The sequence below is a fragment of the Mastomys coucha genome, unplaced genomic scaffold (assembly GCF_008632895.1).
Source record: "Mastomys coucha isolate ucsf_1 unplaced genomic scaffold, UCSF_Mcou_1 pScaffold22, whole genome shotgun sequence".
Taxonomy (NCBI): Eukaryota; Metazoa; Chordata; class Mammalia; order Rodentia; family Muridae; genus Mastomys; species Mastomys coucha.
In genome coordinates, this window is record NW_022196905.1 from 28,999,619 (window position 1) to 29,027,118 (window position 27,500).

General features: G+C 42.2%; 1 protein-coding gene across 15 annotated transcripts in view; it reads left to right on the forward strand.

The window, feature by feature from the left end:
• Positions 1–27,500, forward strand: part of Add1 (adducin 1) — a 58,184-nt gene that overhangs the window by 13,995 nt on the left and 16,689 nt on the right. For all 15 annotated transcript variants that reach the window (XM_031341067.1, XM_031341066.1, XM_031341068.1 and 12 more), the window contains exons 2-9: positions 9,562–9,776; positions 16,516–16,678; positions 17,784–17,935; positions 22,972–23,052; positions 23,277–23,426; positions 25,641–25,784; positions 25,876–25,974; positions 26,544–26,720. In XM_031341067.1, the coding sequence (XP_031196927.1) occupies positions 9,582–9,776; positions 16,516–16,678; positions 17,784–17,935; positions 22,972–23,052; positions 23,277–23,426; positions 25,641–25,784; positions 25,876–25,974; positions 26,544–26,720 (1,161 nt within the window). In that variant the 5' untranslated portion in view covers positions 9,562–9,581. The remainder of the gene's footprint in view (positions 1–9,561; positions 9,777–16,515; positions 16,679–17,783; positions 17,936–22,971; positions 23,053–23,276; positions 23,427–25,640; positions 25,785–25,875; positions 25,975–26,543; positions 26,721–27,500) is intronic.

Consider the following 27,500-nt stretch of genomic DNA (forward strand, 5'->3'; position numbering starts at 1 on the left):
AGAGAGAGAGAGAGAGAGAGAGAGAGAGAGAGAGAGCGAGCTGTGGCAAGTTATATAGGCTTTTGTTGGCAGACAGCTTACTATGAGGGTATTGGAATCTGAGCATTGGTCAAGCATATCTAACCACTAAGCCCTCTTTCTAACCTGTCTTAGGGCTTCTTTGGTGTGATGAAACACCATGATCAAGCCAGTTGGAGAGGAAAGGGTTTATTTGGCTTACACTTCCAGGCAGGAGCTGATGCAGAGTCCATGTAGGGGTGCTGCTTACTGGCTTGCTTCTCTTGGCTTTATCAGCCTCATTTCTTATAGAACCCAGGACCACCATCCCAGGGATGGCAGCTTTCAATGGGCTGGGCTTTCCTCCATCTATAACTAATTAAGAAAATGCCCCACAGGCTTGTCTGGAACCCAGTCTTATGGATGTTGCTTTTTCTTAATTGAGGTTCCCTCCTCTCAGATAATTTTTGCTTAGGTCAAGTTGACATACACTATCCAGCACACAGCACATCTCTCTCTCTCTCTCTCTTTTTTTTAGATTTGTTTTATATGTATGTATTTTATATATTGCTGTCTTCAGACACACCAGAAGAGAAGAGGGCATCAGATCTCCTTACAGATGGTTGCTGGGAATTGAACTCAGAATCTCTGGAAGAACAGCCAGTGCTCTCAACTGCTAAACTATGTCTCCAACTCCTTCTCTGGTTCTTTAAAAACATGATATTTTAGTTTTTTGAAATAGTCTTATGCAGTATAGTCCTTGGAATTACTATATATCCCAGTCTCAAGCTGGCCTTGAACTCAGTGATCCTCCTGCCTCAGCCTTCAGAGTACTGGGATAACAGATATGCACCACCATATCTGGCTTTTCTAGGTGAATTTGATAGATGGCTAGAATAGAGAACTAGAGAAGTATGAACAGAGATGGGGCTGAGCAAGAGCTCAGGGGTCTGGGTAGAAAGGAGACAGCAAAGGAAGCAGCACATAGAGTGGCTGGAGAGGTAGGAGGGAAGGCAGAAAGGACGCTGTGAGGCGGGGGTGAGTGTGGGGGGATAGGGTCAGGTGCTGCTAGGAGGTTGTGTGAGGTGATCTTGGAGGATGAAGGGAAGGAGTTAATAAGTGAGTGGGTAGAGGAGGAATTACAAGTGGGTCTCAGAGGTCCAGAGCTTACATTCTCAGTGCTTGTATTCCCAAGGTAGAGCCCGAAGTCAAAGTTGATAGCAAAGGAGTAAGGGGTGGCAAAAGGCACCCTCCAGAATAGAGAGCAGACCAGAGCCCCAGGGCACCCCCAAACCTCTGGTGTTTAGCTTTCAGAGTCTTTGCCCATACCCCTAAGATGGCCCAGGGTGGTCTCTTTCCTGGAATAAGTAAAGGCTTTCTTAGAAGCCATTCTCATTCATAATACAGTCTTTTATTTTTTTGTTTGTTTTTCAAGACAAGGTTTCTCTGTGTAGCTCTGGCTGTCCTGGAACTCACTCTGTAGACCAGGCTGGTCTCGAACTCAGAAATCCGCCTGTCTCTGCCTCCCAAGTGTGCACCACCACTGCCCTGCTCATAGTACAGCCTTAAATGCAAGAGTACGTTCCAAGGTGGGACTGTTCATCAAGTTGAGGTTTACTAGGGCAGAAGGCAGCGGTACTTTGCCTGTTCTTTAAAGAGGGGCTTATGGGATGGCTATGGCTTGGCTGTTTTTCCAGAGCTGCTTTCTTCCCCTTACCTGGTAAGTTTGCCTGCCTCATCCTGTAGCTGCAAATTCTCTTATTTATGCCTCCAGCATTTGGGGCACCTTGCTGTTTTAACCCTAACAGTCCTATCCTCTGGCATTAATTTTACATGTAGAAGGAAAAAAGATGCTTAATTCTTTCTTAGTTTATTTGTTCTTTTACCACAATGTAAAGGAAATGTATTAATCTCAAAAGTGACGATGTACTTGACTAGTACATTCTCATACTCTGGAACAAGTTAGCTTTCATGAGTCTGTTGTTTGTCTGCCTAGAGGCTGTTCTGAACCCCGTCCACCTGGCTGTGGCCCCAATCACCCAGGTCTGGGAGACTTTCCTGAATGATCACCTATTCCTGGCCTTCCCCCGTGCCCCCTGCAGTGCCAGGCCCTGCACAGAACATTCAGTCTCTGAATCTCTGTGACTTACTCCCTGGCCATCTACCTGCCTGGCTTCCTTTCAGAAAGATGCACCCCCTGTTTTGGAGGTTGAATCCTAGGCCTTGTGCACGGTAGTTGCTGTGCCATCCATCTCCTACTCCCAACCCTTCAGATATGCTCAGTGAAGGCAGAAGTGTTTTGTCTTGTTTTGTCTTGTTCAGTTGTCACCCAGACACCTGCATAGCTGGGCAGAGCCTAGTTCATAGTAGTGCCATACAGTTCCTTAGCAAATGTTTGTCAGCAGAGTAGATGTGTCTGATAAGAAAACTGACTTAGGGCTGGTGAGATGGCTCAGCAGGTAAGAGCACTGACTGCTCTTCCGAAGAGAGCATCAGATCCCATTATAGATGGTTGTGAGCCACCATGTGGTTGCTGAGAATTGAACTCAGGACTTCTGGAAGAGCAGTCAGTGCTCTTAACCGCTGAGCCATCTCTCCAGACCCACTAAGACAACTTATAAAAGAAACATTTAATTTGGGAGGTCGTGATTCCAGAGGGTTAGAATTCATGGCCTTCATGGTGGGGAACATGGCAGTAGGCATTCAGGCATGTCCTTCCCCCAGCAACATACCTCTTCCTTTAACAAGGTTCATCTCCTAATCTTTCCCAGACAGTTCTAAAAACCTGGGACCAGGTATTCAAATAAGAATCTGTGGAGGTCATTTCCATTCATATCACCATAATCCGAATGGACGTATATCCTGTGTAATATTCTTACATGGAACAGTCCTTGTAGGCTGCAACTCCACTGCTTTTGGCAAGATGGAAATAATTTCTGCTAAGTGGGGCTAATATAGAATCAGAAAATACTCCAGTTTTAGTCGGGGGTGGGGGGTTTTGTGGCACATGCCTTTCATCTCAGCTCTTGGGTAGTGGAGGCAAGAGGATCTCTTAGGTGTTCAAGGCCAGTTCATCTCTATATAGCAAGACTTAGGATAGCCATGGCTACAGTGTGAGGCTGTCTCAAAACAAACAAACACAAACACCCAAAGCAACCCCAAATAGTTTTAATCAAGCAGTGTAGATTTAGAGAGAAAACTCATTAATAGTTTGTTCAGATACAAATGGAGACATTCTGAACAGACACCAGGAAGGGTCATATTTTGTTCAGTATATTCTCAACTTAACTTGAAAATTTACCTAACACAGTATATTTACTTTAGGACAAGACACAGTTTTTGTTTATTTTGCTTTTTGTTTTTTGTTTTTGTTTTTTGAGATAGGGTCTTGAAAGACCCCCGTAGGGAGACCCCCACTCAACTCTCGGGAGGATGAGCACCCAAGGAATCACGAGAGACTGTCTTGCTGTAGACACATGAGGCAGTTTAATATCGGAGCTCTGGATCAACACGTATCTCATGCAGGAGATAGAGGAATTGACCACAAGGCTCAGGGGTTAGGGGTTTATATAGGGAAAAGGTGTGAGGGAACAAAGGAATTGGTGTGGCTATACATGATTGGCTAATTCAAATATCAGCTAGTGTACATGCAGATCAGGGCGGAAAATTCCTAAGGGTGGTAATCTGAGTCAACAGAGCATCTGGCTGACCTTAAACCATATCTAAGAGGACCAGATGACCCATTACTCAGTTGAGTCATGCTAGAGCCCACCCGGTCATATCTTTGCATGCTTTCTCCTCCACATCTTCCTGGCCTGCTAGTTCCCAGAATGTCCCAACAGCTCGCCTGCCCCTGCCCAGGCCCACCTGGACATGCCTTTACCTTGGTCCACTGTGTTTTCCTCAAACCTGCAATTTTCTCATTAGCCAGCACAAGTCTCAAATCTAACTCTTTCAGTCTCACTGTGTAGCCATGGTTATCCTGGAACTTGCACTGTAGACCAGACTGGCCTCAAACTTGATGATTGCCTGCTTCTGCCTCCCGAGCACAGGGATTAAAGGCATACACCACTGCCCATAGTCTCTTACAAGCTATATTTTATTATCTGTGAGATCAGGATAAGGCCACCCTGCTAAAACACTTCAGTCACAGAACATATTTTTAGTGCCTGTATAGAATGTAAAAGCCTGAAACAAGTGGGGATGGCAAGATGGCTCAGCAGGAAAGTGCTTGCAGTGCGTGGATGGTGCCTTGAGGTGGATTCCTGGAACTCACATAAAGGTAGAAGAGATGACTGACTCTATAAAGTCCTGTGGCTCTCCCCACATTCTGTTCCTGTGTCAACACAGCACAGTATCTATGCTCATTATACACCTGCAGTGGTAATTATTATTTTATTTTCTAAGTGGTATTTTATTTTTAAATTATTTTACAAATTAACTTTAAGATGTAGATATAATACTTATATAATTGCCCACCCCTGCCCCCGTCTGCTCAGCTCCTCAGAACTCTATTATTTTCAATTTCTTGTGGATTTTATTGTTTATTTATGCAAATATAAATGAGTTTTTACTTACCTCTCACATATACTGTCTGTATACCATTTTCTGTATCTTACATTTTTCATTTAAAATGAAAAATTTTGTGAAGACACCTGTACATTTATAGTTACTTGGTAGCATAAAGACTTAAACCTCCAGTAGCCTATGTGGTAACTTTTCAAAGAGCACACTTTTGACAGTTTTACTTAGGCTTCTCTTTGTGATTTTAAATGCTTCCTATGTAGATCAAAAGAGGAATCCTGGCTCTGTCCTTAGGCTTCAGAGCCAACACAGCAGCACACGCAGCCTTTGCGTGTGCAGAATAGTGATCCGTTCTCCCTACATTCAGTTCTGTGCTCTTCACAATCCTTCAAGTCCTAGCTTTTACTTTACAACTAATTACTTCACAGCTAGGAACATTCAGACCATTGATTCTGGGGCGAGGCGGGGAGCACTTCCTTACCTGTATTCTTGTCAGACTTCCCCACTTAGCCTTCCCCTCAGGAAAATAATTAAAAGGAAAGACCAAATTACTACTTAGAACCTTCCCTCATGGATGCCCTTCAGAAAGAGTTTGGGTCTGGGGTGCAGTTTAGCAGCAGCGTATTTATTGGCTTACTACAATACCTTGAACTTGTGGTGTTTGATTCTCAGCGCCAAAAGGGGAGGAAACAAGGAAGGGCAAATTTTGTTTCAGGAATCAGTAAATTTTCAAAGATTTTTATAATTTCAGCAAAAGTAAAACTATTACAGTAGTTGAAAAAGCCTGGTGTGGTAGGGTCGGCCTTTTACCCCTGCACTTTGGAGAGAGTGGCACACAGATCTCTGATTTACACAGTAAGGGGCCAGCCAGAGCTAGGTGATGAAAACCTGTCTTAAAAAAAAAAAAAGGTGGTGGTAGCACAGGTCTTTAATCCCAGCACTAGCACTTAGGTGGATCTCTGTGAGTTTGAGGCCAGCCTGGTCTACAGAGAAACAGCCAGGGCTCCACAGAGAAGCCTGTCTTCCCCCTATCCCAGTTACAGTAGTTGAAGAGTAAATCTAGTGAAGAAGCAAAAATAGGAAAGACAGTTGGCACTGTTGCAGTAAAACGTTGAGTTCCGGCTTTTTCTTTTCCCTCTAATATCTAAAAAAAATGTGTATGTGTCTCTGTACCTGGTTCAGTGATGGTGCCAGAGGCATGTGAACCCCTGGATCTGGAGTTAGCAGTGGTTGTGAGCCTCCCACATGTGTGCTGGCAAACAAGAGCATCCTGTGCTCCTTCCCGCAGGCCTCATCTCCAGCCCCATCAACTCGGGTGTGAAATGCATGAACGGCAGGCCTCTGGCCTCGAGCTCACCATGGTCTTGCTTCCACTGAGTGCTGAGGTTACAGGACTGCCTCACCATGCTTGGTGTTGCAGCCTTTGCCCACCTGGGACCCATCGTGGTGCTTGGCTCAGAATACGAGACTTGGTACAGTGGCTGGTGAAGAAGCTCACTAGAATTCGACACTGTGTCTAGACTTCTCCCATCTTCTCCTAGAATATGGACTGCTGTCTTTTTTTGTAGAATTACCTTTTCTGTTTCTTTCCCTCCCTCCCTTCATCATCATCACCATCACCACCACCACCACCATCATCATTATTATTTTATTTTTTTAACTATGTAGTTCAGGTTGGCCTTGAACTCTTGATCCTTTTGTCTCAGTCACTGAGTCTCAAGTGGAGTGAGTGGAATTTCTTAAAAACTTTTGTTTAGAACATTTGGATAGATATGTGCTCGTGCCCAAGTGAAGATAATGGAGATCAACTTCACTGGAATTTTTTTTAAAAACAAATCAAAGACCCTTTATGTACTTCAGGCTGTCCTGAAACACTACTGTGAGTTCCTACGTGTAAAACTTATCAGGGTGTGGTGCATGGTCAGCAGTGTTAATTTAGAAGGTCTTTTGAGCAGTTTTCATTAGTAAGAGAATATCTAGAGATAAGGGATAGAAGTGATCCAATCAGATTAATAATGGCTTTATTGAACTCAGGTCCTTAGCAGCCCAAGGCTTTTAAGAAACTCCAGTGAGTGAGTGAGTGAGTGATCTATCTTTTTCCCTCCCTTCCCCTCCCTTCCCTTCCCTTCCTTCCTCCCCTCCCTCTCTTTCTTTCTTCCTTCCTTCCTTCCTTTCTTTCTTTCTTTCTTTCTTTCTTTCTCTCTTTCTTTCTTTCTTTCTTTCTTTCTTTCTTTCTTTCTTTCTTTCTTTCTTTCTTTCTTTCTGTGGTGTAATGGAGAATTGCATTGCTGACAAGGAATACAAATCTTGAGATATTGTACCTTATCATTTTATTTGGGGGAAGCATATATCAATTTGGACTTGCTCACTTCAGTAGATTATAGGGATTCCTTTTTATTAATTGGCAGCATCTCTTTTAGCAAACCTCTCCATGTTTTTGTGTTTCTGAGCCACTAATTTACCAAGGTCTCCTGAGCTTGCCATCTAAGGTTCTAGGTGGGTTCTCACCATGTTGCACTATTCCAGCCCTTTGCCTGGATAGTGTCAGTTCTGGCTCCTCCAAGTTTGTTTAAAATCTTGACATCCATTCCAGCAGAGGCCCCATCTTCTAGTTGATTATGACTTAAGATGCAGCTGTATTTTGAATGCAGAGGAGCTCTCATAGAACCCTTTTCCAAGAAAAGTTTGGCCCGGCAGTGGTGGCGCATGCCTTTAATCCCAGCACTTGGGAGGCAGAGGCAGATGGATTTCTGAGTTCCAGGCCAGCTTGGTCTACAGAGTGAGTTCCAGGACAGCCAGGGCTATACAGAGAAAAACCCTGTCTTGAAAAACCAAAAAAAGAGAAAAAAAAGAAAAGTTTGTTGTGGGCTAGAGAAATAACTTATTGATTAAGAGCACATGACCCAGGTTTGGTTCCCAGCACCCACATCGTAGCTTACAACCATTTGTAACTCCAGTTCCAGTGGATCTGGAGCCCTCTTCTGACCTCCATGGGCATCAGACACACAAATGGTGCACACCTGTACATACAGACAGAACACATACACATAAAATAAAGTTGGTTATTTTCGAGGCAAGATTTCTCTGTGTAGCCTTGGCTGTCCTGGAACTTGCTTTGTAGACTAGGCTGGCTTTGAACTTATAGAGATCTGCCTGCCTCTGCCTTCCAAGTACTGGCATTAAAGCTGTGTGCCACTACCTTCTGGCCAAAATAAATAAATCTTTAAAAAAAAAAAAAAAAGAAACAAACAAACAAAAAATAACGTCCCTTGTAGCAGCATTCACTGAAAAACAAAGTCTTGTTTTGTTTTTCTTTTGTTTTTGTTTTTCTTTTCTTTTTTCTTTTTTTTTTGTTCTGACCTTGAACTCAGAGATCCACCTGCTTTTGCTGGGATTAAAAGTGTGAGCCACCACTGCCTGGCCAGGAACAAAATCTTAATTGAGGTCTTGATGTATATGAAATACTTTCCTAGTGTTCATTTAAAAAGTGAGCTAGAAATATATTTCCTCCGTTCTACCCTGGGCCATAGACTGTTGGGCAGCAAGCATTTTTACAGGGGCTCTGGCCCTGTTAGAAAGTTGCTACAAGGGAACTAAGAATAACATGCTCTGGCTATAGGAGACCTTGAGCCAGGCTACGGTGCAGGGAACATTTGAGTTGACTCTTGGGGTTCATTGAGGCCTGAAATGTTTAGAATGGAGAGAAGAGTCCGTCTAATTCACGAGTACCTCATAGAGGATATGTGTAGTAGCACATGACTGTCTTCTATAAGTTTCCGTCTTCCATGTATGCCTTCATGTGTGGCTGTGCGTCGTGTGCATGTGTCACGTGTCACACGCACTCATATGATAGTCATTACGAAGGTCAATACCAGACCGTATTGAGTCTGTGGTCGTTAAAGGCCAGTCTTCTCATCCATGACCTTCCCATCTCTCTCATTTAACACTCATTTGTGGCTGTGTGAATGTGCTTGAGAAGTCAGAAGAGGGAGCTGACCACTAGGAACAGTGTGGATGCTGGGAACAAATCTTGGGTACATGGGAAGAGCCCCAAGTTCTCTGTACCTGCTGAGCTGCCTCAAGCCTCAGCTTTCTGTGTCTCGTGGGTTTGCCACGGCTGCACTTGTCATCTTTGTCATGTATGGTACAGTTCTGAGAGTTTAGGAACCAAACAAAGCTATGAGCTACATTGCTTTGGTTTGAATCTCAGTCTTCACGTTTTTCCTCATTTTTTTTAAATTAATTTTTTGTTTGTTTTGAGAGAGAGTCTCATGTTGTCTATCTAGGCTGACTTGGAACTCACTAGATAGCCTGTGACTTTGACTTCCTGATCCTTTTGCACATCTCAAGTACACTTGGGGGTCAGAGCCAGGCGGATCTGTGTGAGTTTGCAACTGGCTTGGTCTACAGAGTGAGTTGCAGGACAGCCAGGGATACATGGAGGAACCCTGTCTCAGGGGGAAAATAGTGCTGGGTTATAGACATGAACTACCATAGGCAGATGTCGTCTTATCTTTAAAAATAAGGAAGGGTGCTGGAGTGATGTGGGAGTGATGTGGTGATGCAGTTTGAATCCCAGTATTCCAGAGCAAACATGATCTACAGAGTGAGTTCCAGGACAGCCAGGGATATGTAGAAAGACTATCGCAAAAACACACAAACAAACAAAACAAAACAAAACAAAAAGTTTTGTTTTAACACTTCTAAAGTCTGTCAATGTAGGATAAACCTAAGTGTTAATTACCATATAGTCAAGTTTAAATTTCTTATTCCTTTTGAATTTGTTTTGCATTTGCCAGAGTACATACATAATAGCATTGTTAGATTGTTCGTCTATGCTCTAATAAACAATGACTAGAACAAAATACAGCATTGATTAGTGGAGGGAGGGAATGATTGACCGGTCATGTGCTTCTGAACTGTAAAGGAGCCAGCATATCACCACATAGAAGCATGTATTTCTGAGGTTGATGTCCTCATCATGAAATCCTAATGGGCATTAATTTGAACACAAAAATGTCTTTTATTTTCAATCTGTAGGACCCTAGGAAAATTGCACAATGAATGGTGACACTCGGGCCGCAGTGGTGACCTCACCACCTCCAACCACAGCCCCTCACAAGGAGAGGTACTTTGACAGAGTGGATGAGAACAATCCAGAATATTTGCGGGAGAGGAACATGGCACCGGACCTTCGTCAGGACTTCAATATGATGGAGCAGAAGAAGAGGGTGTCTATGATTCTACAGAGTCCTGTAAGAAAAAGCTTGTTTAGAACAAATTTGGCCAGCTTCCTTGTGATTTCTGTACTCTTAGGCCTGTTGTTTCAATGGCATAGTCAGTTCTTATTACACAGCACATCAATGCTCCTGTTTATAGAAACTTGTTGAAAAATTCTCTTTGGTTTGTGCTACCAGACATAATTAGAAGATTCTAGAGTTATAAAGGATAGATATTAATTTCTACTTTTAACTGTCTTCACTGTTGTTCCAAAGTGTTTTTTATAAACACTTGTAAATTGTAATTGTACATTGTAACAATATAAAATCCACCGTTTTCTTTAAAATACAGGTCAAGCATCCCTTTTTCAAAAATCTAAGACAAATATTTTAAGCATTACCATATTGGTTAAACATTTGGATTTGACAACATTTGAGATGTTTGTATGATCAGTTGATAAAGCCTGTGCAAATACTCCAAAATCTGAAATAATTCTCATTCTAAACCTAAATATTTTGAATAAGGGACACTCCTTGTGGCCTTCCCTGTTCTTGGCCATAGCTAAGCTAATAAATTGCACCTGATTTGTTACAGCCCGCACTGTGGGCCACAATTGTACTTACCAGGTGTCTTCTAGATGACATGTAGCCTTGTCCTGGCAGCTTCTTCCTGTTGATTATGCTGCCCTTATTGGGCTGCAGTCTTCCTTTTCCTTCCTTCTAATCTGGTTTTGCTTTGTCTTGTTAGTATTTTTGGAAGGTGTCATTGACTCTTAAAAAATGATACTGTCTTATATGCTGGGAGGACATATGGATATGAACTTAGCAGTAAGCATGACTTGTGAGGGAGGCCTCTAGTAGTTTGAGATTGACTGTATTGTTATGAAGGTATAATGAGAAAGTGCTCAGATCTGTGCAGAACATGAAGAATATAAAGGACACGTGTAGACATTCTAGTTGAAGGCAGTAAATGATTAAATACAGTCATGTGCTATGTTGAAAGCAGTAGAGTACTGAAACTGTGTGTGGCTGTGGTCAGAAGGCCTCTCTGAGGAGAGCTTGTTAACCTGATTCTGTAGCATGAAGGACCTGGCCATGTAGGTATCAAGAACAGAAACTTTCCAGCTTGAGAAGCGGCTTAGGTGAATTCTTAAGGTAGGAGTGCTTGAGGAGACTGTGGTTGGTGTCTCCAAGGTGGCATGGAGGGAGGACAGTTAGAGTGGATTCTGGAAGGCTGTGTAGGTTGAAATAGGAACTCGAATTGTTCTCTAAGTATGGAGGTCCTGGAGATTGCTGACAGGGAACAGACAGAATTCAAGTTTAAGGAGGGGATTCTGGCTTCAGAACATAGTAGCCATCTTCCAAACAGAAGAGATTAAGAACTGTAATTAGGTTCAGGGTGGAAAAGAGAGAGACTTTTTGGAGATTGATTTAGAAAGTAGAATGATAGTGTGATAGAAGAATTGAGAAGGAGAAGAAGCTAGGAGAGCAGAGGAAGCTAAGAGACTGTGACTAGAGGTAGAGGGAGACTCTGAGTTCAGCACACCTAGTGTGCGCAGGACTGTGCCAGACTCCGAGGGAGACTCTGAATTCAGCACACCTAATGTGCACAGGACTGTGCCAGGCTCCGAGGGAGACTCTGAGTTCAGCACACCTAGTGTGCATAGGACTGTGCCAAGCTCTGAGAGTGTAAGGGGCAGGGAGAAAGATGCTTCCTCACAAAGTGGTTAGACCACAGAGAGCACTGGAATGTTGCTAGTCCAAAGGCAGTAAGCTCTAGAACAGAACAAGGAGTGACAGGAGTGAGAAGACAGTAAAGCCGTCCAACCTGGGTTTCATTGAAAGGGTACATCTTTGATGCCTCCTTCATTTTGACACCAGTACTTTGGTAATTGTGGTGGTTTGAATGAGAATGTCCCTCACAGCTTAAGTGTTCAAATACTTGACCTCCAGTTGGTGGCTTTGTTTGGGGAGGTTGTAGAACCTTTGGAGGAACACCACTGTGAGTGGGCTGTGAGGTTTTTATAGTATGGCACCACTTCTCTCTGCTTTATGCTCATGCCTGAAGATGTGAGATTTCAGCTTCCTGCTTCTGCTACCATGCCTGCTTGCTGCATGCCTCCCTGCCATGACTTCTGGAACCATAAGCGAAAATAAACTCTTCCATAATTAAAATCCCTTTGGTCATGGTATTTTATCACAGCAACAGAAAAGTTACTAATATAGTAATTAATAATATTAGATCTTAACAATGAGGGAAACTGAGGGCATTCTATTCGTCTTTTTTTTTTTTTTTTTTTTTTTTTTCTTTTTTTGGTTTTTTTTGAGACAGGGTTTCTCTGTATAGCCCTGGCTGTCCTGGAACTCACTCTGGAGACCAGGCTGGCCTCGAACTCAGAAATCCACCTGCCTCTGCCTCCCAAGTGCTGGGATTAAAGGCGCGCGCCACCACCGCCCGGCTTCTATTCGTCTTTTTAAGTTTCTTCTTTTACATCTAGAACTACCATAGTTTTTAAAGTTTGTGTGTTTGTGTGTTTGTGTGTGTGTTTTAAACATAGGCTTGTGCTATGAGAAAAGTGTGTAGGCCTGCCCCTTTGGAGTACTGGTGGCTAGAGTTGTCCCACAGCAATGGCCTAGGATGCCAGGGAACCGATGCCATGGTAGGAATGTTACTGTATTACCTACTTTTCTTGTTGCCATGACTAAATACCTGGCAAAAAAATCTTACAAGAGAAAGGGAATTTATTTTGACTTTCAGAGGGTTCATTCCTGGTTTACTTGGCTCTGTATTCTGAGACAGAATATCATGGCGGCAAGAATGTGATAAAGGCAGGTCTTAACTTTTCAATGAATACAAAGCTTAGAAAAAGTAGGGAGAGAGAAGAGAGGGGGCAGAGGGAGAGGAGAGAAAAAAGTGATCCCTCACCCCCAACATGGTTGCTAATTCCTTTAATCTTAGTATTCAGAGTCAGAGTCTGACAGATCTCTGTGAGTTCAGGCCAGCCAGGGATGCTTTCTTGTCTCAAAGAGAGCTGAGAGAGATTATTGCAGAAGTCCTGCAGGGGTCCTTCCAGCTGTTTGACTGAGTAGCTGATTCCTTACAGCCAGTGTGGGTCTGTGATGAGCATCCTGGGCCAGAATCCTACTAATGCTGAGGTGCTCAAGGTCCTGGGGACTCCGGCAGTGATTAAATGTATGAGAAGGTGCTCGACTCTGAACATTCCCTGCCCATGCTGCACACTGTGACCAAGAGCAAGGCCCAGTCTCCTACAAGGATTCTGTAGAAGGCCTTTAGACTTGACAAGGAAGAGAATGGTACTGTCCAGCGTGGAAATGTTGTTGACATACTGGATGAGCAGATGGCAGAGGAAGAAGTGAACAGCAATAGTTGTATCAAGTACTTGTGTGGAATGTGTTGAGTGTGTGGGGACATTCTCATAACCCCAGCCTGGCCTTGCCCTGTGTGAGATTCTAGTGGCAAAGGACACTTCCTAGGTTTCTTCCTCTGTGTAGCCCTGGCTGTCCTAGAACTTGTTCTGTAAACCAGGCTGGCCTCTGCCTTCTGTGTGCTGGGGTTAAAGGCGTGCATCACCCCTGCCCAGCGCAAGGCTTCTTATAGTAACACCTTGCCCATCTGGTCTCTTTCGGATGATGTTTGCTATTAGCCTTCACCAAATAAAAAAGGGGAGGGAAAATCAAGTTAGTCAGGATAATGTGAAGGGGAACTTGAGGTCAGAGGCCATAAACTTGCAGACAGGGTAGCGTGTTAATGTGGGCTGGATCTCATGTCTGTCTCCTTTTACCTTTGTGAAACATTAGCAGAAGGGAAGAAAAGTAGTATTTGAACTCACTAGGGTTTTGCCACTTGAATGGTAGAAATAGAAAAATGATTACTGTGGGTTTAAGCTTAGTGAAGGACACTGGGATATCAAGAGGGTGAGAAGGAGTGGGGGGAATGTTAGAATCACAGTAGGGTAGAGGAAAGGGTGATGTGGATACTAAAGGGACTAGTCGGAGAGTTCATTTGTGGCTTTGAATAGGTCTAGAGTGTGACTGCAGAAGTGAGAAGCAGAGAGGAATGGAGAGCACAGGAGGAAGGAAAGTCTAGCTGAGAAAGGTTGGCGTGTAGATGTTGAACCGTCAGGGTTTGTTACCACAGTAGCACATAGGAGCGTTGGGCGGTGACTGCTGGCTAGAGGTAAAACCTTGAGGCCCTCCCTCATCACTACGCCAGCTCCATGCCAACCATCCATATTGTACATAAGTGCTACCTGAGACGCTGAAAGCTTGGGAGACCCTCATAACCTGCTCTTTCCTTACTGCGTCTTTGAGTTCCGTGATGGTAGGAATTGTCTTACCTGTGTCAGTCTTCAGTGCCTAACACAGGGTCTAATGGTGACACATTTGAATTGTGTTTGTCATAGATATGTATGTATATTTGAAAAGCATGGAAATGGATTATTTGCCTAAGGATTCATGAGGATAGAAAGTCTTTTAAATTGAGACATAAGTAAGTGTGTGTGTGTGTGTGTGTGTGTGTGTGTGTGTGTGTGTGTGTGTATGTATTTTTTTTAAGTAGTTCCTTTACATAGCCCAGGCTGGGTTTGAGGTTGCAGCCGTGGTGACCAGTACCCGGTGATGTTCAGTGGAAGTCAGCTTATTTAAGTCTTTGTGCATGTGTTTTCATATGTATCCCCATGCGTTATGTATTGATAACAAAGACAGATCCGTAGCTGGGCTTTGATCCTTGTTTTCCCTCCCTCATGGACTGACAGACCTGCAGACACTGACTTAATCATGAGTGGTAGACCTTGGTTTTGCAAAAGGCTCTTGGCCAACAACACTCCAACGGACTAGCAGTCATACATTTGCTGTTACACACAAAGGAGTGTGAGTGATAGGTGTGCTACAGTGCTCTTTGGCAAATTCTTTCAGTAGGTTTTCATATTAAGCAATGAAAACTACAGGTAAGTTTAATTGGAATCACTGAGTACTTAACAGTTAGATGGATCATCCAGTGAATTCATGCTTTCATCTGAGGTATCATTTATAATTATTTGGAAAAAAGACTTATTTCTTTTAAGCTATATGATAAGTTCTAACAGTTTGAGGGAAGCTAGGTGTGATGGTATACACCTCTAATCTCAGTATTCAAAGGCCAAGGCAGGAGGGAGGACCACTGTAAATTCAAGGCCTGGTCCACATAGACAGTTCAGGCCTCCTGTGGCTAGGTAGCTGTTAGACTCTGTTCCAAAAAACCAAAGCCACAACATCATAGAAAAATCTGTCCTATTACAGCAATAACTTCTCGCTAAAATAATTATCAGTCAACTGCATGTTTTTGCCTAATTTAGGATTATTTAATAAAAGATAGAGGGGTTTTTCTTTTCTTTTTTTTTAATGCTTTAATTGACAGAGTCTCACTAGCTCAAGGTAGCCTTGAACTTCAGTCTACCTGCGTCAGCCTCCCAGATGTCAGGGCTACAGGAATGCTGTCATGTTGTCTTTCTTTTCCTCCCTGAAGACAGTTGTTTTCTGTAGGGTCTCCTGTAGCCGAGGCTGCTTCTGAACTTGTTCTGTAGCTGTGCAGCTTAGGGTGACCTTGAGCTGCTCCCTGTAGAGGATGACAGGTGTGCACCACTGTGCAGTTCTTTTCTACTTTAACAAGACAGTTTCCTATTTTGAAGAAAATACAAAAAAGCACAAAGTAGAATATAAAAGTTATCAGTAATCTTGCTCCTGAGAATTGTAACTATCATTTGATATACTTTTAATCTTTTTATAGTTTAGGTTTTTAAGTTTTTCTTATAAAACTGACTATATTATCTTTTTACTCAAAAACATATCAAGGGCAGTTTTATGCCATTTGATTTTTTTTTAAAGATTTATTTATTTATTTGTTTTATGTATGTGAGCACACTGTAGCTATACAGATGGTTGTGAGCCTTCATGTGGTTGTTGGGAATTGAATTTTTAGGACCTCTGCTCGCTCTGGTCTGCCCCGCTCGCTCCGGCCCAAAGATTTATTTATTATTATACATAAGTACACTGTAGCTGACTTCAGATGCACCAAAAGAGGGTGTTATATCTCATTATGGTGGTTGTGAGCCACCATATGGTTGCTGGGATTTTAACTCAGGACCTTTGGAAGAGCAGTCAGTACCCATCTCGCCAGCCCCATGCCATCTGATTTTAAGATTTTCCTGTTAAATGCATCTGTAGAATTCCCCCCATGTTGAATCAGCTTTTTAATTTCTGAAATGTGGCCTACTTTTTAAGAATCTGTAATGCTGAGATTAATTACCTTATGAATAAGTCTTTAAATGCATTCCTTATATTTCCTTAAAATAGATTTCCATTAGTTGAATCCTGTTCCATTAGTTGAATCCTGTTTGTTTGTTTGTTTGTTTGTTTGTTTTGTTTGGTTGGTTTTTTTGAGACAGCATTTCTCTGTGTAGCTCTGGCTGTCCTGGAACTCACTCTGTAGACCAAGCTGGCCTGGAACTCAGAAATCTGCCTGCCTCTGACTCCCATGTGCTGGGATTAAAGGTGTGTGCCACCACTGCCCAGCATCTAAGTTTTAAGCTTTTATTTTGTTAATTACTTATAAAAAAGAATATTTCAGATCATATTTTCAAAAGTGAAATGTTCAGACCACTGTTTGCTGCTCTAGCGCTGGATGAAAACAGACATTTATCTGATAGTTCTATACTCACTCTAATAAGATAATAGCACTCCCAATGGAAAGTGTGTGACATTTTAATATGCATTGTAGGCCTTCTGTGAAGAGCTGGAGTCTATGATACAGGAGCAGTTTAAGAAGGGGAAGAACCCCACAGGCCTGTTGGCATTGCAGCAGATTGCAGATTTCATGACAGCGAGTGTACCAAATGTCTACCCAGCAGCTCCACAAGGAGGAATGGCCGCCCTGAACATGAGTGAGTAGTTCTTGGCTTTGTAACCTGTGGTCTGGAACCTTCCAGATAAGGTTCTGAAGCTTGTTCATGTGAGCCACGTGAGTATGTGAGTATGCACTGGACAATACACAGAATTGAAGGGTTTGGTTTTTTGGGAGGGTGGGTAGTGGGGTTGAGACAGAGTTTCTCTGTGTAGCCCTGGCTGTCCTGGAACTTCATTTGTATAGCAGAGATCCCCTGCTTCTGCCTCTCAAGTGCTGGGATTAAAGGCATATGCTATCATCACCTGGTAAATAAGAGTATAGACTGTGCACGATTTGGAAATTACCAAACAAAGATCAAGGAAGAACCATCTGTTCTTTGCATTTTCTGTTATCTGATTACTCAGAAATACATTTGTTGCCAGCTATGATTGCTGTTGCTGCCTATCTTTATCCATGTATTCACCACAGTCCACCTTTCCTTACACAGATCCTTACGCCCCCCTTTTCATGTAGCAATTGATATGATCAGAGCACTGATAGTCTCTGCCATGTTGTCTTGTGTCAGATGTTACCCATGTGGTCCACTTCACTGTCCCTGTTCACCACAACTCATTTATTGCTAGAAAAAATATCATTCCTGGGTTTGTTTTTGTCCCTGCCTCATGACTTGGTCCTGACCTATTCACTGAAGTAATTAACTGAATACAATTCAGAGGTCTTTCAAGAACCAAACTGCTGGCTCTTTCAGATTCATGTCTTACATGCCGACCTTACACCTGTAAGACGGCTCTTGAAAATATGGCTTCGTTTTTTTCTTACAGTCTAGTCTTAAGGCCTCTCCTGACATGCAGCACCTGAAACAGCCCCCAGCCAGAGGCTGTACATTTTCTTCTAATCTATTCCTTACTGCATCTCACAAATTTCACTATATTTTTGTTATCTATTTTTTGAACTATATATTAATGCCAGGGAGAACATTGTCTTTCTGTCATTGAAATTTCTGAAATTTTATGGTCTAATATGGACTAATTTTATGGTCTAAAATAGGACTTTGGTAATTGATTTATAGTCAACAAATACAAAAAATAAAATACCAATAAAATATATAAAAAAAGTTTGACTTTTGTTTTTCTTTATTTTAGGTCTTGGTATGGTTACTCCTGTGAATGACCTTAGAGGATCTGATTCTATTGCATATGACAAAGGGGAGAAGTTACTGCGGTGTAAACTAGCAGCATTTTACAGACTGGCAGATCTCTTTGGGTGGTCTCAGCTTATCTACAATCACATCACAGTGAGTACTCCAGACTGTAACTGAGTAGTGCAGCTTAGTCCACAGAGTCGGCGGAGTGAGGAGCGACTTAAGTGTCTAGCACCATCTTTTCTTACATACTTTAGTAGATCTTAGAACACCCTCTCTTTTGCATTCCTTGCTGCAGAACACAAGAATTGATGTGTGTGGGCTAAAAGTTATGAGAGTAGTTTTTATTTATTTATTTATTTTTATTTATTTATATGAGTACACAGTAGCTGTCTTCAGACACACCAGAAGAGGGCATGAGATCCCATTACAGGTGGTTGTGAGCCACCATGTGGTTGCTGGGAATTGAACTCAGGACCTCTGGAAGAGCAGCCAGTGCTCTTAGCTGCTGATCCATCTCTCCAGCCCAAGAATAGTTTTTTAAAAACATCTTTATAACCTAATTAATGAGTGTTTACCAAATTATAAGCCATTCTTAAAATTCATCTATGACTTATAAATCTAAGAATAACAATGTTTTCTTCCTGACTCTGGTCAGAGCCCTCTCTGCCTGTGGGTGGTTTTCAGCTTCTCCAGTTTTGTTCTGTTCCCAGCATTATCAGGGCCTCTCTGTCCTCCCCTCAGTTTTGTAACAGATGTTACTGGCTGTCTGCTTTCTCTGTATTAACCCATTGTTCCTGCTCAGGTTGTGTGAGTGAACAGCATGAGCCCTGCCTTGAGCACGGGTCCTCCCTTTTTCTCACCAATCGTTCCATTCTTCACTTTCTCCTTTGTCTAGCTTGCTTTCATGACCCATCATTTCAGTAATGCTCTTTGCTGGGTTTATGTTGCCTGAATTCAATCCATGGAACCCACATGGTGGAAAGGAAGGAAGGAAGGGAGGACGGAAGGAAGGATTCCTTCAAGTTGTTCTGTACCCTTCACACAGGTGCTGTGGCACATGCCCACATTTCACCAATGAATGAATGAATGAATGAATGTAAAAAAAATGAAATTCAAGATCATCCTTGACTGAATGCTAGTGTCATCTACAGGTGACCTTGTCTTCAATAAACAAGCAAATACACACATTTGGCCCTTTTTTGAGTAACCATTTCAAAGAGAATTAAGGGAGCTCTTGCTGTCTCTGGCCACACTTCTGTTGAGCTGTAAAGGCACGGACAGCTTGCTTTCTCTTTCCTTTTTCTCTGAATTTCTTTTTCTTTGGCTTTAAAGCTTGTTTCAATTTCTTGTTGGTCTCTTCCTCCCTCCCCTGATTTTAAGAACTTTACTTTTTGTTTTTCTTTGTTTTTTGAGACAGGGTTTCTGTGTGTAGCCCTGGCTGTTCTCGAACTCACTTCGTACCAGGTTGGCCTAGAACTCAGAGAGCTGCCTACCTCTGCCTCCTAAGTGCTGTGATTAAAGGCGTGTGTCACCATGTAAATATTAATATAAATATAAAAGCTAAAGCTTCACTATTTTAAAAAGTTTGTGTGTGTGTGTGTGTGTCTGTCTGTCTTCCTGTGTATGTGCAGATGCTGAATGAGGCCAGAGGATTGTGTTGGATCCCTTGAAACCAGAGTGTTAGGGCGTTGTAAGCCACTCTGTGGTGCTGGCACTGACCTTGGATCTTTTTAGAAGAGCAAACAGTACTCTTAGCTGCTGAGCATCTCTCTAGCCTCCACTTTTACTACTTTTTGAGACTGGTTTTAATTCAGTGTGTGACCCACACTGACTCCATCTTGACAATACTGAATTTTTAAAATTATCACTATAGAGCTGGTGAGATGGCTCAGCGGGAAAGAACATCAACTGCTCTTCTGAAGGTCCTGAGTTCAAATCCCAGCAACCACATGGTGGCTCACAACTACCTGTAATGAGATCTGATGCCCTCTTCTGGGGTATCTGAAGACAGCTACAGTGTACTTTACATATAACAATAAATAAATCTTTAAAAAAAAAATTATCACTATAATACCTGCTTATCACAACAAGTATACCTTCTGTAGGTGTTACAGAGGTCTAAAGAAAAATTTGTAATCATTCCAGCACTGCTGTTTGTTTTGCAGTAGCAAATGTTAGCAGCTGCTTGACTGCTTCAGCCTTTTCTTCATACACATGTGTGGAGCTTTCCACATGTGAGCTTATAAGGAGTGCTTAGTTCAGCTCCCTCCTGGGCCCAGAGAATGTGAAACCTGAAGCTGTGGTCTAGCGCTTTCTTTGTTAGCAGTGTGGTGTAATCCTTACTGCAGATGCGAGGCTGCCTCCCCTGTCTGCTCACTCCATTGCTGTTAGAGTGCAGTCTTGTGTTTCCATGCAGTGACTGATCCCATGTGTGCAGTCTATGGCACATTATCACAGGGGTACCAGCTCTATCAGCAGAGCTGCTTAGTGCTCCCTCGTGTGGGCCTGGGACCAGGAGCAGTGTCTGGTACTGTGTAGGTGTGCCCTAAACTATCAAATGGTGACCAGCCCTGGCTGAACTGAAATTACTTTAGGAAAATTGTGAAAAAGAACTCAGTAGAAACCTTTGGTAGCTGAACAGTAGGTCCAGTCAGTCTAGCTCATGAGGCACTGATCATCTGCTGGCCTTCCAGCTAACTAGACTGGACTGGAAGCTCAGAGGGAGATTTAGTGCTAATTGATTCTAGGCAGATGTTATAGCTGAAATAGGACTAGGAAATGTGGTGCTTGGCTCTAACAGAAGCTTATTTGTGTGTTTTTAAGATGCTGTGTATAACTCACCCTGTTGTGAGTGGTATTTTAGTGACTTTGACTTAAATTTATAAGCCTCTCCCCTCTCCCTTGTAATTTGTTTGGCATTGACAGAATTAAAATGCCAGTTAAATGCTTACTGTTCTGCCTATAAGTGATCTTCTTGGTTATTAACACAGAGTTAAAAAAATTCAAGTTACCAAAAAGATTTTATTTTATTTTATGAACTGAAATCAGGAAGTCTTTGAAAAAGAAACCATCCTCCTCTTTTGGCTTTTTAAATTTTAGAGCATTTTTGGTTTTGTTGTTAAGATTTATGACATCTATTTGTATTACCCTTAGATACCATCATACCATCCAGATATTATTATGTAGACACTTAGGAAAGAGATATTAACAGTATTGGTACAAAAACAAGTGCTAAGAGTCATTTTGTCCTTACTCTGGAAGAGGGTCAGGGATTTTCTGCTCAGGGGATTTTATAGTGCTGACAGGTGTGAGAGGCTTGGAGAGGATAGATGGACTTAGATCTTTAAAGTGGTATCAGACTTAGAGAAGCCTTGGAGACGGGAAAGGACAAGCCAGGTGGCCCAGCTGGATAATGGGCTGAGCATCCTTTCTTGGCGATTCTTCACTGGCACACAGGCCTTTCTGTCCTGGGTTAAGTCTTAGCACCTGTACAACATCTCAGTCCAGTCTAGATTCCATGGAATGCTAAGCTCTGAGGTGACAGTCTGGCCCGTGTAGGGGATATAGTGTCCATCTCTGTAGCAGGCCGCCCACCCATCCTCCTGAGTGCTGGGCTGTGCTTGGGTTTTAGTAGTGGCTGAGGGTCTGAGGCTGTCCATCCTCATTACAGAGGAGGGTGGTAGACAAGGGCACTGGCAGAGACCGCCGCTGAAGAAATCTGCTCTGAAATGCCCTTCTTTCATTTGATGTCTGAATTCTGTGTGTAATACCTTTTACTTTAGACTAAGAATTAGATATTTTAGGTGTTTTCTATTAAAACATGCAAATATGTTAAGCTTACAATTAGAATTGTATATTGTTATCTTTTGAGAAAGGTTCACACTCTATAACTCTGGCTGACTTAGAACTTGCTATAAGGTCAGGCTGGCCTCAGGAAAAAAAAATGGAAAAATCAATATAAAATGAACAAAATACAATAAAATAACTTCATCTTTATAGAAGTATGAACTATTTAATAACATGAAAAATTGTCCACCAATTAGTAACAGGGAAATGAAGTCTTCCCACTGTCTCCTTTCCCCCTTCTTCCTTTCCCTTCCCCTTCCTCTATAAACACTGTACCTGAGCTTAGCTAGAGCTATGGGGTTTGTTAGCATAGCAAATGTGTAACATGCTTATGTCTAGTCCGTGAGGACTTTTTTTTTTAGACAGTCTTACCTAGGGGATTCCTGGACTCAGGATCATTCTACTTTATTCATTCCTCTTTAGCCTCCCAATTCTGGGATCATAGGTGTGCTTCAGCATGCCTACCTTATAGAGATGCACTTCAATCTATCCAAATACCATTTCTTATCAAAATGAGACCTCTTCTTTTACTGAGGAAGATCTCTTCTTTTTTACTGCTATATTCCTGCAGTCTTGGTATACACTGGTTACTGTGCCTTTCTGAGCTGAATGAATCGTAGAGAGAGATAGATGTACACTGTGAACGGTGCAGAGAAACAAGAGGGTGATGATATTTTGGTATCGGAACTTTCAAAAGTATATCAAACATTGAGGGAAGATTGTGCTCATTCGTGAATGTTACTATCTTCCCATTGTCCTCCAGGCTTGTGTATTAACAAACCCGAATTGGAAACATTTATCTATTTTATGTGTATGTGTGTGCCTGCTTGTCTGTGTGTGCACTATATGTGTGCAGGTATCCACAGCGTCCAAACCGGGGTTGGATCTTTTGGAACTAGAGTTAGAGGTTGTTGGGAACTACCTGATGTGAACTCTGGCAAGCAGACCTAGCTCCTCTGCAAGAGTATCAAGTGCTTTTAATTTTTGAGCCATTTCTCTAGCTCCTTGGAAAACGTTAAAAAAAAAAATTGTTTGAGTATTCTACTTCTGAGGTTTGGCACCATTTGCCATTAGACCAGTGGCCTCAGAATAACCTTACAATGACCCTGCAGAGGTTCAGTATTGACCTGGGTTGTTTGGCTTGTTTGCATTGTGACCAGTATGTATGCGGTAAGTTAAATTGCTGTGCAGTAAGTGTTCGGATCATCCTAGCTTTGTGATAGACTGTATGCTTTAGTTCCTACCTAGTCATTCGCCTGTGATTTTGTGTCCTGTAAGTGACACAGGTAGTTTTATCTCTGTAAAATTACTTCTGTGCTGACTCAGGCATTTTCCCGTAGACCAGAGTAAACTCTGAGCAGGAGCACTTCCTCATCGTGCCTTTTGGACTTCTCTACAGTGAAGTGACTGCATCCAGCTTGGTGAGAATACCCTTCTCTTTGGCATCATGTTTATAACGATTCTCTTAGATCTTTAAGTGACCTCATATCTAGTTTCAGAGCCCAACTGAACCACACACAAGTATGGTTAGTTTAGGAAGAACCCTCAAAAGAAGTTATAGACACTTTTTTTGGCTTTCAGTGTTTTCTAGTAGGGGTGCCCTGAGGTCTTCTTGATATCTAAAGGTTTGCTTCTTTATTTGCAGGTTAAGGTCAATCTACAAGGAGATATAGTAGATCGTGGAAGTACTAACCTAGGAGTAAATCAGGCTGGCTTCACTTTGCATTCTGCAATTTATGCTGCGAGACCAGATGCCAAATGTATTGTACACATTCACACCCCAGCAGGGGCTGCGGTGAGTGTGCCATGCTGGGAGCTTGTAGGTCTTGTTTTGTTTGTTTGTTTGTTTGTCTTTGTTGTTTTGTTTTTTTCAGAACAGGGTCTCACTATGTATCTTTGGCTGTCCTGGAACTCACTATGTAGACCAGACTGGCTTCCTATTCATAGAGGTCCATCTGCCTCTGCCTCACAAATGCTGGGACTAAAGGCATGTGCCACCATGTATGCCTAGCTTTCTTCGTAGGTTTTAAAGCTCTGATTTGCCCTTGCTTATTGTAGCAAGTTAATAAGTCTATATTGTTATATATTTTACATATATATGCACACACATGTGTGCACGCACACAGTGATTGAAGCTGGTGAGATGGCTCAGCAGGTAAGAATGTTTACTTCTCAAGCAAAAGAACCTTAGTTCAGATACCTAGGATCCACAGAAAAGCTGTATGTAGTTGCATGCATGCCTGTAACCCCATCTCTGTGACAGGAAGAGACAGGAGCATCACTGGGTCTTGATGGCTACTGGCTCAGCTCTAGGTTTAGTGGAAGACAGTCTCCAGGGAATGCGGTGGAAAGCAGTGGAACAGAACACCTGATGTTCTCCTCTAGTGCAGTGCTTGTGCGGGTACTTACCCCACCTCTGCTCTCATAGATGTCAGACACAGTCACATACAGGATAAAACAACTTCTCAACTGTTTGGATTTTCTATTTTAAAAATCTCTTTTTGAGTATGTGTTGCTAGGGATAGAGCTAAACCTATATAATCTAACCCTGGGCTATACCCTCGGCCTCTAGTTTGACTTGCTTTCCTGTCTTCCTTGTCTCTCTCCTGCCCTGCCTCCCTTTCTCCCTCCTCCCTTTCTTTTTAAAAAATAGACTATTGCTATGTAGCACTGGCTGGACTGGAACTGTATAGCTACTTGTAGGAATTCTTTTGCCTCAACCTACTGGGATAAGGTCTCCTAATGTAGTCTAAGATTGTCTTTGAATGTGATAATTCTCCTGCCTCAGCCTCTCAGTGTGAGGAATTCAAATCTGTACCATTGCAGCTGAATATATGTTTCTTTTTTCCTTATCTTATTTTCTCAGACAGGGTCCCACTGTGTAGCCCTGAATATCCTTGAACTCTATAATTCAGGATGAGTTATATAGATAACTCATAGATGAGGATGGCCCTGAACTCATAGAGATTCACCTGTTTTGGCCTGCAGAGTACTAGGACTAAAAGGCTTGAACCACCATCTCACTTTAAACGAATGTTAAAAATTAGCATATTCTGTGACAGATTTGAGGGAATTTTAGGAAGCATAAAAGCTGGGTAAATGTTTGTTTGTTTGTAGTACTGAGGATTGAAGCTCAGGCCTTATGCGAATGAGGATTGAGCTCTATGCTGAGCTAGTCCTTAAATCTCTTTTTACTTTATATTTTGAGTCAGTGTTAATCTGTAGCCCAGGCTGCTTTTTGAGCTTGTGATCTTTCTGACCCAGTCTGGGAGTAGCTGGGATGACAGACAGGCCTACCCCACCATGCCTGGCTACTTAGAATGTTTTGAGACTCTACTTTAAAACTTTTAAAAATGTTTTACTTAAAAACTTTACTATGTTGCTGGGCATAGTGGCACACACCTTTAATCCAATACTCAAGGAAGAGGCAGGCAGATCTCTGTGAGTTCAAGGCCAGCCTGGTCTACATAGTGAACTCCAGGGCAGCCAGGACTTCATAGTCTCAGAAAATCCAAAACCAAACCAAACCAACAGCACTTTACTGTATTTATTTAAATAAATACAGAGGAATTGTAAGTATGTAATTGTTCATTTGCTATAAATTACTTTGTATGAAACTTTCAGATATTTTTCTCTTATCTACAGCCTAAAATAAAACATGAACAAAACCTTAGCACTTGAAACTTTTCCCCTTAAGACATAGTCCTCAGAGAGCCTGTTTTGTGTTCCTCTCTTTAAACCATGACTCACTACATTAATAAGCACTGGCTGGCATAGCATGCATAATCTCTGGAAAATCCCGGTCATGCTTCCTCTCCCAAGATCTCCCAGCTTCTGTCAGGGGCTCTGGAAGTGAAGATTAAATCTAAGTTTATGGATTCATTTATTTCCAACAAGAAAATGAAGTTAAACATACATCAGTGTCATTTCCGTGAGGAACACGTTCATGTGTCTTGAGTTGCTGTTTAACTGTGACTTTTCTTTGTCATGGTGGCCACGTGGTGTCTAGGTCTCTGCAATGAAGTGTGGACTCTTGCCTATTTCCCCGGAGGCACTTTCCCTTGGAGATGTTGCTTATCACGACTATCATGGCATTCTGGTTGATGAAGAGGAAAAAATTTTGATTCAGAAAAATCTGGGCCCTAAAAGCAAGGTCAGTAGTGTCTTGTGGTGTTTTCAGTTGTAGAGCCTAGAAGGCTGAGTCTTGGTGCCTTGTTGCACAGCGCTCCCTTGCTTCTCTGTAGGTTCTCATTCTGAGGAATCACGGGCTCGTGTCAGTTGGAGAGAGCGTGGAGGAGGCCTTCTATTACATCCATAACCTTGTGGTTGCATGTGAGATCCAGGTAGGCCATTCCACTTAGCTAATGGTTTGGATGTATCTGGGGTTCATGTGGATTTTCAAATACTTATTTTGCAAGAGTGAAGCTTTGAGCAATCCTTTAGCCATGGTGAGCTCATGATTTGGAACTTATGCTGGGATTTTCATTTCTAATTTTTCATATACACATGCACACATCACTTGTAGAGTATTGATGTGTGCTATAGCTTTATGCATATTCTGTATATATTACTGCACTTGCCCTTCACTATCCTTTTGAAAAAGCTAGAGCAGAAACCTAGAGGTGTTTTGCTTCTCAGTGTCAGTATTCCTCCTACTGTTCTATGTGGCCTCCACCTCCTGCTGCCCCCACCATTCAGTCCTGACATCTGTCAGGTAGTAAGCAAATGTTCCCATTTATTACTACTGTCCGTATTTTGTCATTGCAAAGAAAATCTTGGAAAATGACTTAATAATCTCTGAAAATGCCCTACACGTTTTACTGAGACCTGTATTGTTCAGTATTCTCTGTGGTCATCTGGTTCTCTTGATCTCTGTGGAACCAAGCCATATTGTTTGCTCATTTTTGAAAAGGTTCGAACTCTGGCCAGTGCTGGAGGACCAGACAACTTAGTTCTGCTGGATCCTGGGAAGTACAAAGCCAAATCCCGTTCTCCAGGGACTCCAGCAGGGGAAGGCTCTGGATCACCTCCCAAGTGGCAGATTGGGGAGCAGGAATTTGAAGCTCTTATGCGGATGCTTGATAATCTGGTGAGAATGTTGCTTATTGTTCTAAAGCTCAAATGTTTTTTGTAGCAGTCAGAATGACTGTCTTCATGTATATCAGAATGCTGTCTTACTAAAACATCTTGAAGAATTACCAGTTTATAGTTAGTAGGCTAAACCACAATAAAATATGACATAAAAATTCTTTTTAAAAATAAACTTATTGATTGATTGATTGATTGACTGATTGAGACAAAGTCCCACAAAGCCAGGAGGATGTCCCCAAATTTGTCATATAGCTGTGGATAACAGTGAACTCCTGAACCTACTTTCTTTTTTTTATTTATTATATTTATATGAGTACACTGTAGCTGTCTTCAGACACACCAGAAGAGGGCATCTGATCTCATTACACATGGTTGTGAGCCACCATGTGGTTGCTGGAATTTGAACTCAGGATCTCTGGAAGAGCAGTCAGTGCTCTTAACTGCTGAGCCATCTCTCCAGCCCCCCTGAACCTACTTTCTGTAGCTCTCAAGTGCTGGGATTAAAGGGGATATAGCACCATGTTTGGTTTTATGCAGTGCTAGGGCTGGAACTCAGGGCTTTGAATATGTTAGCCAATTATTCTAACCAAGCCACATTCTAAGTTTTATTCTTTTTTTTTTCTTTCTAAGAGTTTATTTTAAATTATGTGTGTGTTTGTTTGTGAGTTTGTGTGTGTGCCCACAGAAACCACAAGAGGGTGTTAGATCCTCTGCAGTTGGAGTTACAGGCTGTTCCTCCCACCATGGTGCTGGGAACTAAACTTGGGTCTTGCAAGAG